Source organism: Mandrillus leucophaeus, unplaced genomic scaffold (assembly GCF_000951045.1).
Source record: "Mandrillus leucophaeus isolate KB7577 unplaced genomic scaffold, Mleu.le_1.0 Scaffold257, whole genome shotgun sequence".
Lineage (NCBI taxonomy): Eukaryota > Metazoa > Chordata > Mammalia > Primates > Cercopithecidae > Mandrillus > Mandrillus leucophaeus.
The window spans coordinates 553,565-570,284 of NW_012102665.1; the positions used below are offsets into that span (position 1 = coordinate 553,565).

Genomic DNA, 16,720 nt, shown 5'->3' on the forward strand with positions numbered 1-16,720 from the left:
AAAAAAAAAAAAAAAAAAAAAAGACTTCAAAGTAGCTATTATAAACATGTTCAGAGAACCAAAGGAAATTATGATTACAGAAGTAATGGGAGGTATGGGGATAGTGCTGCATCAACTAGAGTATAACATCAATAAAGAGAAATTATAAAAAAGAACCAGATGGAAATTCTACAGCTGAAAAGTGCAATGACTAAAATAAAGTCAATACATGAGCTCAACAGTAGATCTGACCTGGCAGAACAAAGAATTGATCTACTGAATATAGATCAATAGAGATTATGCAAGCCAAAGAACAGAGAGGGGAAAAAATGAGGAAAAATGAAAAGAGCCTCAAAGAAATGTAGGCCACCATTAAGCACATTAACATATATACAATAGGAATATTACAGGGAGAGAAGAGAAAGAAAAATATTTGAAGAAATGTTGGCTCAAAATTTTTCAAATGTATAGAAAAACGTAACTCACATAACTAGGAAGTTCAATCAACTCAACTCCAAGTAGTATAAACTAAAAGAGCTGCACATACGGATACATCACAGTAAAAATTCTGAAAGTCAAAGGCAAGGAGAAAAATCCAGAAAGCAACAAGAGAAAAATGACACATCCCTTACAAGGGAACCCCAATATGATTAACAGCTGACTTCTCAGCAGAAACAGAAGAGGTCACAGGCAGTGGCATAACACACCCAATCTCACGTTAAGCAAAGCTGTCTTTCAAAATCGAAGGTGAAATAAAGACATTCACAGACAAATGAAAACAGTTGTTTGCAGAACTACATTAACAAGAAACTCTAAAATTAAGTTTTTCAGGTTGAAAGCCATTTACCCCAGAAGATAATTCAAAGAAGGAAGGAAGACCTCTAATCCATAACCTAACCTTCCGCCTAAAGAAGCAAACTAAAAGCAAGCAGAAGTGAGAATAAAGATTAAAATGGAAATTAATGAATAATAGAAAAATAGAGAAAACCAATGAAACCAAAAGTTGGTTCTTTAAAAAGCTCAACAAAACGGACAAACCTTTAGCAGACTGGCCAAGAAACAGAGCAAGACTCAAATCACTCATATAGGAAATGAAAGAAGAGGCATTACTACTGACATTACAGAAATTAAAAGATGATAAAGGAATCCTACGTATATTAAGTAACTTAGATGAAATGTACAACATTCCTAGAAAGATACAAACTATGAAAACTGACTCAAGAAAAAAACAAGTGAAGAGATTGAATTAGGAATTTAAAAACTATCGGCAAAGAAAAGCCCAGGCCCAGACGGCTTCACCACTGACCTCAACCACACATTTAAGGAATAATCAATACCAATTCTTAAAAAACTCTCCTCAAAAATAGTAGAGGAGGGAACATTTCCTACACATTTTATAAGACCATTATTACTCTGACAAAACCAGACAAGGCACCATAAGAAAACTACAGACTAATATCTCTCCTGATATGGACACAAAAATCCTCAACAAAATACTGACAAACTGAATCCAGCAACATATAAAAAGAGGTACACACTATGACCAAGCGGGACTTACTCCAAAGACGCAAGTGGTTTAACATCTAAAAATTAGTTAACATAATACAACATGCCAATTAAATAAAAATCAACAGGACTTAAAGTTGTAAAGAAATTTTTGTCCTGTTACCAAAAAACATAAAAACTGTTAATATAGGAGTCTTTCTGCTGTCTATCCCTGAAAGTATAAAAAATAATGTATCTTAGATTATAAGTTATTTCTTATGAGGTCAAAATTATGTTTGCTTTAAAATGGACACAAATGTATTATTTTACAAAAGTGATAATCAAAACCCTACCCAACGTGAAGGATCACTGATCAAATTAATAAAAAGTGCTGATAATTTGGTCCGTCGGATTTCTTGACATGTTGCACATGAAACTGCCATGAAGCATTCAGCACAAGCCTTTCGGACTCCCCACACATTATCAGAACAAAGCTGGAAAAATCTGGGCAGCTACGTGAAAAGGAAAGAGTCTTGTTAGTTGGATAAAGATAGCAGATTTCATTAGTTACTTCGTTTTCATTTTCTGCTTTGTTTTTTTTGTCTGTTTGTTTGTTTTGAGACAGAGTCTCACTCTTTTGCCCAGGCTGGAGTGAGGTGGTGCGATCTCGGCTCACTGCAAACTCCGCCTCCCGGGTTTAAGCGATTCTCCTGCCTCAGCCTCCCAAGTAGCTGGGATTACAGGCGTGTGCCACCACGCCCAGCTAATTTTTGTATTTTTAGTAGAAATGAGGTTTCGCCATGTTGGCCAGGCTGTTCTCGAACTCCTGACCTCAGGTGATCCACCCACTTTGGCCTCCCAAAGTGCTAGGATTACAGGTGTGAGCCACCACGCCTGGCCTCAGTATTTTAAATATTGGATTGTCTTAAAAAGTAGGATCTATTCGTATTTATACTCAACAATATTCAATAAATCACATCTAATTTATAACTCAACTGGCTATGCAAAAGCACTCTCAACAATCACAGCTTAATGTTATACAAGCGCTTGCCCCTAAGCTTAATTATTTTGCATAAGAGATGGCTTCAGAAACTCTTTAGGTATGATGCCTTATACATCAAGTATATGCATCTTGTGTACTACTTAAAACTAACTTGCTATACATTTAATATGCCATCAACATTCTTGAGGGTTGCAACAAAATTAAAGATTCAATTGAACAAGAATTGATTTGCTTAACAGAAATGGAAGAGGTAAAAACAGATCAATGGTTCTGAAACGTATCTATATTTTTAATAAATATCAAAAATATAATTCAAACACCCAGATTACAGATATTTAAACTCCTAAATTCAAAGTTATTATCTTTCTGGTTTATATTCATGGAATTGTGTTAATAAAACTTTGGAGTAAATGTGTGCATTTCAAACTTTATGTACTACTTTGTAACACACACTGTTTACTCCTTTGTATCTGCAATACTTACCAACATTTCTTCAGTAGCTTGCTGGCCAACTACACTGCAAATATCTCCAAAATTGGCAGCACAGACCTGACAACAAAAGCATCATTGACATTTCAAAATATTACACATAAGGTTCTTCTAAGATAATCTTTTAAATGTCATGTATCAGTACATTAACCACTAGCACTATGTTTTTAAACAGAAGAAAAAAAATACCTTTCGAACGTGAAACATTCTGCAATCGCAGCACATCTCACAAAACCTAGGGAGGATAAGACGCTCTGTAATGTCCTTCCCAACCATGGGAGCCATTTTGCACATTATCTAAAATAAGTAAGAACAAACACACAACTGAAAATATCAAGTAAGGCTCTTTCAGTTAAATTTAACAATTTAATAAAAGTATATATAATTTAAGGAAACAAAATATGATATGGCATCATTATACTATATACATCACAGAAAATATTCATAGCCAATTATTAATTTCATCTTATTTATCTAAGCAGGAAACAAAGACAGATATTAACCACAATCAATAAAAACAACCAATAAATACTTCATGCCCAATAAACCCACGGAAAATCCTAACAATTTCATTTTTGTCCAGTTTCCATCTTATTACTACTTCATCATTTTGCCTGGTAATTTTAAAAGCAAAACAAACAAAAACCTACATTTTCCCAATTTAAAAAATTAGTGACTGTTCAAGGGGAAAATTATCCTCAGGAAAGATCTAGATTTAGCATATCTGTATTGCTAAGAAAATAATTCAGTCCTTGCCTTGAAAAGCACCCAGTGAACTAAAGCTCATACATATCAGAACCATGTTCTGGTTTTGCAAAGCTTCAGTTCCAGGGAAAGCGTGGACACAGTTCTGATACAGGCACGTTTCAGTTAAAAGCAGGCAAAGTGAGGATTAACTTTATTTGAAAACTGGCCCTCTATTTAGATACATTGCTCCCGCAGTTAATACAGAAAGAAATGGGATAGCCTGTCGTCATTTAACAATTCTATCAATTGCTAGACTGTACAAACAGGACAAAATAAAGAAGTAAAAGAGATACATAAAGATTGTAAAGAAAGAAAATTCTCTCTATTCAAATATGACATGGTTGTCTATATAGAAAATCAGAAGGAATCTACAAAGAAGCCACTAGAATAAATAAGTATGTTTAGGAAGGTTGTAGGCTATAAATTAGACTACAAAAATCTATTCTATTTCTACAAATTAGCAATGAACTGGAAAATTTAAAAACCGTATCATTCACAGAAGTACTTTTAAAAAAATATGAAATTGAACGAAATATACTCAAGAACTTTCTGCTGAAAACTATAAAAGATTAAAGATATAAATCAAAGACCTAAATAAATAGATCTACCATGTTCAGAGACTGTAAAACTGGCAATTCTCTCCAAATTGATCTACAGATTCAACACTATCCCCATGAAAATCCCATCATCATCATAACTGGAGACAAGGCCTACATCTCCTAAATCCCAAAGCCAGTTTTGTTTTTTGAATAAGCATCTCCATGCTCTAGTTAACAATTCAAAGTTATGCTGTATATCACTGATGTAGCATAACTAAATTTATTTAAAAGTGAATTATTTTATTAAGAAATTAGTTTTTACTAAGAAATAATTATAACTTCTCAATCAAGATAGAGAAAATATGGAAGCCAAGAAATATAAAACATGACCAAAAAACAAACACAACTGTAAGAGAATCATGAGATTCCTACTACCACTGGATATAGTTTTTAAATTTTTTATTATAATGTTTTACTAATTTCACATTGCATCGAGAATGATAATACAGCAACTTAAATAGCTCAATATAAACCAAAAATTAGGCCAAGACCAAAACTGACTTCCTTCATTGAAAAAATCTTAAAGTAAAAAAAGAAATAATGATGTTTTGAAACTAGGAAGTAGTGGTGGTCATACAACTTTGTGAACATATTAAATGCCACTAACACTTTAAAATGATTTTATGTCGTGTAAGTTTCACTTCAATAAAAACATTACTGAAAAAGTAAATTTATTATTAACTGGTAACTGAGTATCTAAAAATAATAGATTCAAGAAATTCTTCAAGGGAAAGAGACTAGAAAGATCATCTAATTCATCCCACTAATGATAATCCAGAAGCACTACATATAGTGTAGTTTTTTAAAAGTATCAACAAAGATGTAACCATATTATTTTAGGTTTAAGGAGTGAACTCTTACTATCCAAATAGATTTGAATAAATTTATCATCAGAATTACTACTATCCGAATTCAGGAACCACAGATGTGAATCACAACAGATACTACTCCATTCTAATTCATGCCCTCTCACGGCCTTCAAGTAATCAGAATATTTGCAAACTAAGTCAAAAAAATCCAGAATCTTCCTATTACATTTGACTTTATGATGTGCATAATGGCTTAACAATCTGTATATTCTTCTGATAACCATCAATGATGTCATATTTCCTGGGAAATGTACTTGCCTGACCATCCTTCCCACAAAGACCGTACCTGTCAGAGCAGGAGCCAAGTATTATTTTATTTCCACTGTGCTGACAGTGCCTAGAAAAGTGCTCAATACCTGCTGAAGGGGTTCAAGTGTTTCTTCGTTCAATACAGGGTTTTTAAAATTTTAACTGCACTGATAAAATAACCATTTCAGTTTTCCATTTTGACATAATAATTTACAATTATTTATTGTTTTCTTATTGTTTGCAGAAGGTACACTTTCCTCTGTAAGCATTTATGTCCCCTTCTAGCCCTGATTATATTTCAAATTTAATGATTTGTGGCAACTTTAACAGAAAAATGTTAAACAAGGTAAAGCAGCCTTTTCTTTTTTTTTTAAGACAGTCTTGTTCTGTCAACCAGGCTGGAATGCAGTGGAATGATCTCCGCTCACTGTAACCTCTGTCTCCCAGGTTCAAATAATTCTCGTGCCTCTGCCTCCAGAGTAGCTGGGATTACAGGCATGTGCCGCTACACCCAGCTAATTTTTTTTGTATTTTTAGTAGAGATAGGGTTTTGCCATGTTGGCCAGGCTGATCTCAAACCCCTGGTCTCAAGTGATCCTCCCACTTTGGCCTCCCAAAGTGCTGGGATTACAGGAGTCAGCCACTGCACCCAGCCCAGCCTAATTTTTTTTCTTCCTAGAGGCAGAGTCTTGCTCTGTCACCCAGGCTGGAGTGCAGTGGCCTGATCTTGGCTTACTACAACCTCCACCTCCTCCCAGGTTCAAATGATTCTCCTGCCTCAGTCTCCCAAGTAACAGGGACTACAAGTGCACACCACCATGCCTGGCTAATTTTTGTATTTTTTCAGTAGAGCCAGGTGTCACCATGTTGCCCAGGCTGGTCTCAAACTCCTGATCTCAAGTGATCCACCCACCTCAGCCTCCCAAAGTGCTGGGATTATTAAAGGCATGAGCCACCGCGCCCGACCCCAGCCTAACTTTTAATAAGCACCTCTTATCAGCCACATTTTGCATAAACGGAAAAATGCCATTTGACTTACAGCCACAGCTTCTGTTTTCACATCATCATTGCTATCTGGGGCTGTCAGCTCTATGAGGACAGGGCACACTTTGGTCTCCACATCAAATCGTTCAATGAGCTCCTGCTCCAGCAGAGCCAACAAAGCTGCCTGACTTGTTTTCCTCACCTAGGAGAAAAATAACAACACAAACAAAGTACATATGCGACACAACAAAATTCTACCACTTGACTTTTAAAACAAAGATTTCTCACCTCAAAGGGACCCATAACTGGCAAAACTCTGCAAATAAATGTTTGTGTTTATTTTCTTCAACTATTACAAAGACTACAGAACTTGGTAGATTGTGTTGTAACAGAGGAAGTGGACAGAGTCATCCTGGTAAAAGGTGCCTCACAAAGTAACAAACATTTTGAGGGACCCCTAGGAGGTTACCAAGTGACAGTGCAGTTACTAGGCATTGTCTAGAATGGCATTAAAGGGATATACTAGATTTGTCAGACTCTAAACACATCTTGTCTAAGATAAATGTTCATTTTTGAAAAACACTAACCGAGTTAAAGAGGAAAAAAACATTCCAAAGAGAACACTTAGGCTAGGCTATTCTCCATATATTACACTACGCAAATTTCTTTTAAGAACATATAAATGGTACTCTTACCTGATTATTCTGATCTGCAAGATATCTAACCACAATAGGTAGTAAGAATTTGGAAAAAGCGTATGGTATTGAAGGCCGGTTTTCTTGACAAAACAGTGCGATGTGAGGCACCTGTTCCATCAGCTCCGCTCTCACAGTTGGTTCTATTGAGATAACAGCAATGTGAGCAAACATGTTCTCCTGCAGCAACAAAACCTTCATCTGGACTTGAGGATACTTAGGAAGGCTTTGGATTTTCATCTTCAAAATATAAAGGACTTGGGACAACATCCTTTAATTCTGCAATCCTTTTCAGAGTCATACACAGATCAATCCCATGAGTGAAAGGAGGACCTTATCTTCACCCCAAGCTTCTGTTGTTCACAGTATGCACTGAGCATCTAACCATTTCTTAACAATAAATTTATTCATCACCTACACTGTGCCACACTGTGCGAGGGGTTAAATATCCTATCTGATATTTACATCAATACTGTGATACATACATAGTATTATCGATAAATTCCACTATTTAAGAACCTACTAGGACAAGTCATAAAAACTAGCTCCTAATCTCAACTTAGTCAATAAATGAAAGATACATAATTAGACTTAACTAAGACTAAAAATGGGTAAATGAAAATTAAAGGTGACAAATATTTTTTAAAAACCTGAAAAGACCCAAGTGCATATGGCAAATTTAAATGCGAGAAATATGGCATTTCAAATCTCTGGGCTTCAAAAAGATGAAATGTCTAAGAAGCAGCAGAAGGAAAATCAGCTAGTTAGCACAGAACGAAAGTACCTACTGCACATCATACATAAAGATCAAAAGTACTAAAAGATAATATTAAATGTTCAATCTTGAGATGGGAAGACAAAACCCAAAAATCAACCATAAGACCAACTAATTTTACTTTATAAAAACTTTATTATAGGCTGGGTGTGCCTATAATCCCAGCACTTTGAGAGGCCGAGGCGGGCAGATCACTTGAGGTCAGGAGTTCGAGACCAGTCTGGCCAACATGGTGAATCCCGTCTCTACTAAAAATACAAAAATTAGCCAGGGGTGGTGGCACATGCCTCTAATCCCAGCTACTCCCGAGGCTGAGACAGTAGAATCACTTGAACCCGGGAGGTGGAGGTTGCAGTGAGCCAAGATAGCGCCACTGCACTCCACTCTGGGCGACAGAGCAAGACTCTGTCTCAAAAACAAACAAATGAAAAAACTTCATTATAGATAACAGATACCATATTCAGTTAAAAGGGAAAACAGCCTGGGAGCATATTCATGTATAACAGAGTATTAGGAAGTCAACTACACAAAGAACACACTGTTCAAATAAATAATAAGAAAGACAATAACGATACAGGTAGGCAATTCATAGAAGACATGCAAGTGACTGAAATACAGACAGACATGATGGATTATCAGTAACAAGTCATTGTATTGGACCTAACTAGAACTTTGGTGCCCATTATCATTATGCATTATTAAAATTACATTAAATACGTATGAATGTGTCTACTAGGATTTCAGATCTCAACAGAGAAATTGACATAGCTTTAAATAGAAAATATGGTATTTTACAAAGTTCAGAATCTTATCAACAAACCAATATCTGGAATTTCTATTATACTGTTGTACCATGTGAAGTTGGCCAGATATGAACAAAATAGAGTGTTTCTGTTTTGAAGAAAAAAAGTAAACATACAGGCCTCTGCTATTCTCAAGGATCCTGAATTTTCTAAGTTAACGCTGACAATTGCTTATATTTTTGAAGCAAAAGAAGGACACAAGTTATGGTTTCAGTTAAAAATGAAATAAGCAACTTTTCTTTCCTCAAAGCCCTGCTTAGGCAAATAGACTAATGGGGCGGGGGGGAAGCCCAGAAACAGACACATGCATGTATAGACAACCGATTTATTACAAGGTGAACTGGGAAAGATGGCCTTCTCAATAAAGGGTATTGTGTCAACTGGCTCCTCATATTAAAAAAAAAAAAAAAAAAAATGAAACTTGTCCTCCACTTCATATCATGCACATGAACAAATTCCAGGTGGAATACAGATCTGAATGTCAAGGCAAAAAACAATAAGGCTTCTCTGTGTTACAGAATACAGGAAAAGATATTTATTATGACTTTGAGATTGGAGAAAATCTCTAAGAAGACAAAAACAGCACAATCCATAAAGGAAAAGCACTTCTCTTCTTTAAGAAGCATCACTATGAGCGCAAACACAAGCCACAGAGTGAAAAAGGTATCTTCAATACACATAAACAACATAGGGCTCATATGCAGAATGAATTCCTGTAAATCTGTAAGAAAATGACTGCCAATTTTTTAAAGGAGGAAGAGACTTAGACATTTCAAAAAAGAAGTCGGGCATGGTGGCTCATGTCTGTAATCCCGGCACTTTGGGAGGCTGAGTTGGGTGGATCACGTGAGGTCAGAAATTCAAGACCAGCCTGGCCAACATGGAGAAATCCCATCTCTACTAAAAATACAAAAATTAGGCGGGCGTGGTAGTGCATGCCTATAATCCCAGCCACTCGAGAAGCTGAGGCAGAAGAATCACTTGAACCCAGGAGGAGGAGGTTGTAGTGAGCCCAGGCCGTGCCACCGCATTCCAGCCTGGATGACAGAGTGAGACTCCATCTCAAAAAAAAAAAAGGATACCCAAATACCCAGTAAGTATATAACCAGGTATGAACTTCACTGGCTATTGAGGAAATGTAAATTACAACCACAATGAGAAACCACTACACATCCATCCATTCCAGGGGAAAATAATAAAAACAGATGGTAAATTTTGGGGAATAAAAAAATCAAGATAAAAGCTAATGAAAGGTAAGGCAGAAGACTGAAAGGTTCTCAGCTGCTTATTTGTCTAAACAAAGGATACATATTTCATTCACTTCAGAGCCATGTTATTATTCAATAGTCTTTATCTTACCCAGATATCACAATAAGCCCAGTCCTACAAATTAGAAACCTCAGGGTGAAATCCTCTCTCTTTCTCACTCTATCCAGAGGTTAGCCTTGGAATCCCTCCCAGCACTTCAATTTCTATCCAACAATTCATCCTTATAGCAATTAACTGGCCAGTCACAGTGGCTCATGCCTGTAATCTCAGCACTTTGGGAGGTTGAGGCAGGTGGATCACTTGAGGTTAGAGAAGTTCCAGACCATCCTGGCCAACATGGTGAAACCCCTTCTCTACTAAAAATACAAAAATTAACTGGGTGTAGTGGTGCATGCCTGTAATCCCAGTTACTCGGGAGGCTGAGGCAGGAGAATTGCTTGAACCTGGGAGGCAGGGGTGGTTGCAGTGAGTGGAGATCACGCCACTCTGCTCTAGCTTGGGCGACAGAGCAAGACTCTGTCTCAAAAACAAAGACACCCAATTAATCGGTATAGTCTTCCAATTAGTCTTCTTGTCACCCATCTTCTTCACCGTATCAGTTCATACTGCTACACTACACTGTTCTAAATCACAAAACAGGTAAAGTCATCAGCATGGTTTGTTATAAACCTTTACAATCTAGCCCTCACCTACCTTATTTAACAGCCTAATTTTTCTAACCTGGAAACTCAGCAGGTTAGTCTCATTGTCAGGTTGGCCTCATTGTTGACCAAATGGGCCACCTTCTTGAACTCCTCTGTCTTTTCCTCTCCTGGGTACGCCCTTTCCCCTCTCTATACCTCATGATTCTATCAAATCCAACGTAAACGTCACTAACTTTCTGAAGCCTGCCCCGATCCTTCCCACTGTAATTTACTGTTTATATGTTGGCTGCATTCACTAAACTGTTAATTTGATGACAGAAATTCTTGTTCACCTTAATGACTGCTCTAGCATTTAATCTAGAACCTGGTATAGAGTAGGTACTGTTTGATGTATACTGAATGAATAGAATTATGTCAATAGAGACATTTACTATGAACTTACCAATGTGAGAACATATTTTAAAATACACACACACACCCCCACACACTTACCAAAAAAAACTCTAGAGCTGGTAAACAGATAGAGGAAAACACAAATCCATCCTTAAAATATCTGTCTTTACTAAGGAATATAACCATAATAGGCTTAACAGTGCCATGAATTTACATTAATTTAACTTAAATCAAATTTAAAAAATAAGTAAAAATTATACTTGATGAGACCCCTCCTAAAACCATTTTAGAACAAGCATATACATAAGCAATTATGTACACAAAGGTAGACTATTGCTCAGTTAAGCCTATAAATGTTGTACCCACCCTGTAAGAATATTAGGAACATTTAAGGCTTATGTAAACATTTAACATATTCCCATTAAAATAAACTGTTCATCAAAAGATGAGTTTGTCTAAAAATTAAAAGATGGGGCTTGCTGAGATGCCAAAAAGTCTGTCAGAGATGGAAAATATACTTTAATAAAGATAACAGATTTAAGGAAAAAAGTTTTAAAATTTATTTTTGGATTGTTTCTAAAATCAAGTATAAAAATATGCTTAATATTACCTTAAAATAGTTTCATGTGTTAAGTATTAAGTATATTTTACTACAACAAAAGATATATTTGTAAAAACTCTAACATCACCATTTTCTAAGCTTCAAATCAAGTTTACCTCTTTCTTAAGCAGACTTTCTCATTTTCACTTTGGAGATAAACCAGGTGTAGTTTTACAAATGGTTAATCAACATTTTTTGAAAGTGAGAAACCACACAGAAAGCAAGCTTTCTATATTTGCCTAAAACAATTTATAGCCTCCTCCATCTCTTTTAATGTATTCAAAATTATTCTAGATATTATTAATCCTAAAATATTAATATACACGATGCAAAACAATATTTTTAGACTTGTTTTGATGAGAAATTTCTAAAATTAAACTAAATGAGACTACTGTAAAATGTCCAGGTCTCAGTAACAAATTTTACTTTTGTTGTCATGGAAGGCTTTGATAATTACTTAGGAAAGATTTTAAAGCCATGTCATATCACATTAATTTTTTCATTAGTTTTTAGAAACACAAATTTGGTCAAAGAAACCTTTCTAGAACGGAGTAAATTCACTTTCTCCACATGAACATATACCTGAATCATCGGCCAATCTGCTAATTCTTTCCAAAACAGCGATACAATCTCTTTCATCATCGCAGACTTCCCTCAAGGTATCCAGCAAACTCCGGGCCACCATTTGTCTACACAGAAAAACAAGATTACATATGTTCAATGGCATCAACAGCTAATATCCAGAATTTTATTTTTTTGAGACAGGGCCTCATTCCTGTTGCCCAGGCTGGAGTGTAATGGTGCGACCACGGCTAACTGCAGCACTGACTTCCCTGGCTCAGGTAATCCTCCCACCTCAGCCTCCTGAGTAGCTGAGACTACAGGCGTGCACCACCACACCTGGCTAATTTTTAAATATCTTTAGTAGAGATGGGGTTTCACCATGTTGCCCAGGCTGCTCTCAAACTCCCGTGCTCAAGCAATCCACCTGCCTTGGCCTCCCAAAGTGCTGGGATTACAGGCATGAGTCACTGCGCCTGGCCCGTATCTAGAATTTTAAAAGACAAAATCTACACATTTTTTAAGAAATTTTTTTCTTATTACATTATTAAAACACATATTAGGTCTATAATTTTCTAAGTGGCAAATGGCAGTATTGATTTTATTTTAACAAGATGAGACTGAATATTTACAACATTTTTTAAAATCTTTATCTAACTGATTGGGCAAAAAGTCACCAAAAATTCATTTCAGTTCTCTTTCAATTATTATAATGAAAAAACACATTCATTATACAAAATGCTATCCTTACATATTTTTAACAGTATCAGTTTTGCATAGCTATACCCAAAAAATCTGAACAGACTTTTTGATTTCCCAGAAAAGTGTGATGTAAGTGGTCTGGGATCGTGGCCGGACAAACACAATGCAGCAGGAAGAGTGCTGGCTCTTGGTCACTGCCATGTGACCCAATGACCTTAAGCATCACCTGTCACACAGCAGGTATACAACATCATGTGTTGAAGGAATAACGCACTTTCCAATAAGCAATTTATATGAATACCAAAATTATGTCCAGTGGCAGAAAAGCAATGGTAATTAATGGTAATTTTTTTGCAAAGAAAGCATGTTGTATGCTTACTAGGATCAAAGAATAAACAAGTACAAAACTGCTCATGCTATGATTACGAATAAAACTTGGTGACTCAGATTGTGCCTGTTAATAATACCTCCTTTAAAATGGATACTTTCATTTTCCCTACTGAGGTTAGTAAAACCACCCTTCCACTTCCACTTTAACAAAAAGAATATGCACATACCTGTTAAATACGTTCTCACTTGCAGCATACTTGTCCAATCTCCCCAGGGGCGTCAACATTTCATCTTGTGAGACAAAGTCCAGGGCTGAAGGTATAATAATCACATCAGACTCTGAGCTGTAGTCATCCACACCAACTATCAGAGACATCAGAAATACTCCTTATAACACTTTGAAACTAAAATGTACCCCTTGCCTGTCTGAAGCAGTAAAAATCTGTTTCTGGAATGGTACAAAAAAAAAAATCATAAGAGACTCTCAGAATCAATCCAGAAGCCACAAATAACTAAAAGATACCTCCCTTTCCTTTTTCTACAGATATGTTCTACTTGGCTCTATAATGACAAAGTTCTACTTGGCTCTAAAAGCACAAGGGTCAGAGGCTACAGAAACTCAGTATGCAGGAAACAGTGATCAGAGTCTTGAGAACATGTTCAATTAAGACACTAACAACTTGTGAATAGACACACAAAAAGTCTAGCACCGATATAGTGAATCCTGCAATGTAGAAGATAAAGCTAATGAAACTGGTATCTAACTTCACTTAACAGAGGAAAGCTAAAAACACTAGTATATTCATATTCATTAAACAAATATTTATTAAATACATTTGTGCCAAGTACTAGGGTAGTTGCTGGGGAGACAATAATGAAAATACTAATGTTTCTGCTTTCAAAGAGCTAATATTCTACATAAAACAATCTACTTTAAAATGATCATTGTAATAAAAGTATGTATTAATACTAGAAGGCCAGACACCCATTCAAGCTGCAGGAGAAGGAAGAAAAGACCAAGAAAGAAAGGCTAAAAACCAACCAAAAGATAATTATTTCAAAGGAACCAAGCAATGAGTGAAGGTATGATTAAACAGCATCTACTACCAAAGGAGTCAAGGAAGAATTGAAAGGTGCCCACTGAATTGGGTACTTTTGTGCCATGCTGTATGACAAGGGCGATTTTCCACTGTATGAAAGCTGAGAAGCCAAACCTGACTGAAGAGGTAGAGGAAAATATAAGAAAGTGAAGACAAGGAATACAAAATATACTTTCCAGAATTGTGGTTGTGAAATAGTAAACTGGATTAGATTACTAGCCAGGGCATTCAAACAAAATAAAGATTATTTATTTTGTTTTGTTCCTAATGTTTAAAAGAAGACAAAGATTTGCACATGGTTATATAATGAAAGTAAACAGTCAACAAATAAACATAAATTGAAGTTTTAGCAATAAGAAAATATTACTGATGGAAACACCATGAGGTTGGAAAGGATGGGATCCAGAGCTAAATAAGAACTCTTCAACTGCTACAGTTCAGGGCCTTTCCCAAGGCCCTAAGAGTTTTCCAAGAAATTTTCTTATTATTTCCTGGCACTTCCTATTCTATCCCCTGCATTACTTGATTTACTTTCTCAACAGTGCCTGTCAACATCTGGTAATATTAGTTGTTTTACTTATTGTCTGTCTCTCTAGAGTAAGTTATTGGCTCCATGAGGACAGGAATTTTTATCCCATACACTGCTTCATCTCCAGGATATTTCCAGGCACAAAGTAAGCATTTAAGTATTTTTGAAACAAAAAAATCTGTTCATCACTCACAATGAGATTCTGTCTTTGCTCCTTTAGCTCTTTTCTTAGGAGAGAAAAAGAAAACCACCTAAGAAACTCTTCCCAAATGTTGCTATATGAGTGACAGAAAAGATTCATCATTTCCTAATGAAATGTTATTGCTATTAGGGCATTTTAAAACGCTTGTTTTTAAATTAAATGTGTATATACCATGGGACCATCTTACAGAACTGACTACTTTAAACAGGTAACATCGTTTTTACTCCCAATAGAACATTATCAAAAAGAGACCACAAAACACAGCACAGTTCCTTTTGTTAAAAATAAAATAACTTCTGTATTTAAAGAACACTTAAACATGGTCTTCCACTTTTGAAAAGGATGGATTAACAAGAACCAACTTAACCCTCACACCTTAAATGGTAAATAAATAAATAAATAAAATGACAGAGCCAGGTATGCCGACAGTGTCTGTAGTCCCAGCTACTTAGGAGGCTGAAGCAGGAGGATTGCTTGAGCACAGGAGGTCGACACTGTAGTGTTCTATAACTGCATCTGTGAATAGCCACTGCACTCTAGCCCCTGAGAAACACAGTGAGACCCCCATCTCTTAAAAAAAAAAAGATAAAACATATGAAGTCATGGTATCAGACACTGACAAAAGACAGTACTGGACAGTGATCTCTGAGAAAGAGAGGACAAATGAAATGAGCCCTATATTCTTCCAGTTAACTTCCTGGAAATAATTTCCAGAGCACTAGGAAGGTCCAAATATAATCTCAGCAGACTCCTCGAACTGAGGAGACAGAGTTGAGAATTCAGGGAGGCCAAGGCAGCTAGAATTGGCAGAGGAAGAGTATCACAGAGGAGGGACCTTCACAGAGAAAGAACCTCAGAAAGCTACAGAAGGTCCCTTTGAGTCTTTGAGTACTCAAACAGTTTATGTGTGTGAGGAAACTACTCCGTATTCTGGGAAAAATAACTACCTGAAATGATCAAGTGAACAAATTCTCGATTATCACAAAGGACAAGGACTAGTTTATGTCTCCACCAACAAAAATTTTAAAAATTCTATACTAAATGAGGCAAAACGCCTAAGAAGTGGCAAACAATTCTCCTGGTTTTGCCTAACAAAGTTTAACAGGCTTCAAAAGAAACAAACTATATCCAAAAAACTGTGTCACAGAACAAAACTCAAGTATGTAAAGAAATATAAAAATAGCTAGCACTCAACAAGGTAAACTCCACAACGTCTAGCATCCAATAAAAAATTACTAGGCACACAAAAGGCAGGAAAATACAAACCATGAGGCAAAAAATTCTACAACAGAAACAGACCCAGAACAAAGAATATAGAATTAGTAGATAAGGACATTGAAAGTTATTTTAATTATATTCCATACATTTAAGAAGGCAGAAAAAAAGAGCATGTTAAGAAGAGACACGGAAGATGGTATGAAAGACCTAAATTGATCTTTTAGAGATGAAAAAAAGATATGAAAAATACATGGGATGGGATCAAGAGCAGATTAAACATTACAGAGGAAAAAATGTGTTACCTTAAAGAAAAAGCGTAAGAAAAATATCCCAAATGAAACAGAAAAAATATGGGGGAGGAAGAAAATTAAGCATCAATCAATTGTAGGAAAACTCCCAGCATCCAAATATATGTGCAAACAGAGTCCCCAAAGAAGAATGGGAGATATAAAATATATCTGAAGAAATAACGGACAAAATTTTCCCAAATTTGG

General features: G+C 36.0%; 1 protein-coding gene across 1 annotated transcript in view; it reads right to left on the bottom strand.

The window, feature by feature from the left end:
- Window positions 1-13,553, bottom strand: part of PPP4R1 (protein phosphatase 4, regulatory subunit 1) — a 53,444-nt gene extending 39,891 nt beyond the window's left edge. The window contains exons 1-7 of the mRNA XM_011983928.1: window positions 13,405-13,553; window positions 12,167-12,273; window positions 7,100-7,242; window positions 6,460-6,606; window positions 3,146-3,253; window positions 2,951-3,016; window positions 1,818-1,976 (exon numbers count right to left, since the gene is read on the bottom strand). Of these exons, the coding sequence (XP_011839318.1) occupies window positions 1,818-1,976; window positions 2,951-3,016; window positions 3,146-3,253; window positions 6,460-6,606; window positions 7,100-7,242; window positions 12,167-12,273; window positions 13,405-13,553 (879 nt within the window). The remainder of the gene's footprint in view (window positions 1-1,817; window positions 1,977-2,950; window positions 3,017-3,145; window positions 3,254-6,459; window positions 6,607-7,099; window positions 7,243-12,166; window positions 12,274-13,404) is intronic.
- Window positions 13,554-16,720: the final 3,167 nt, after the last annotated feature.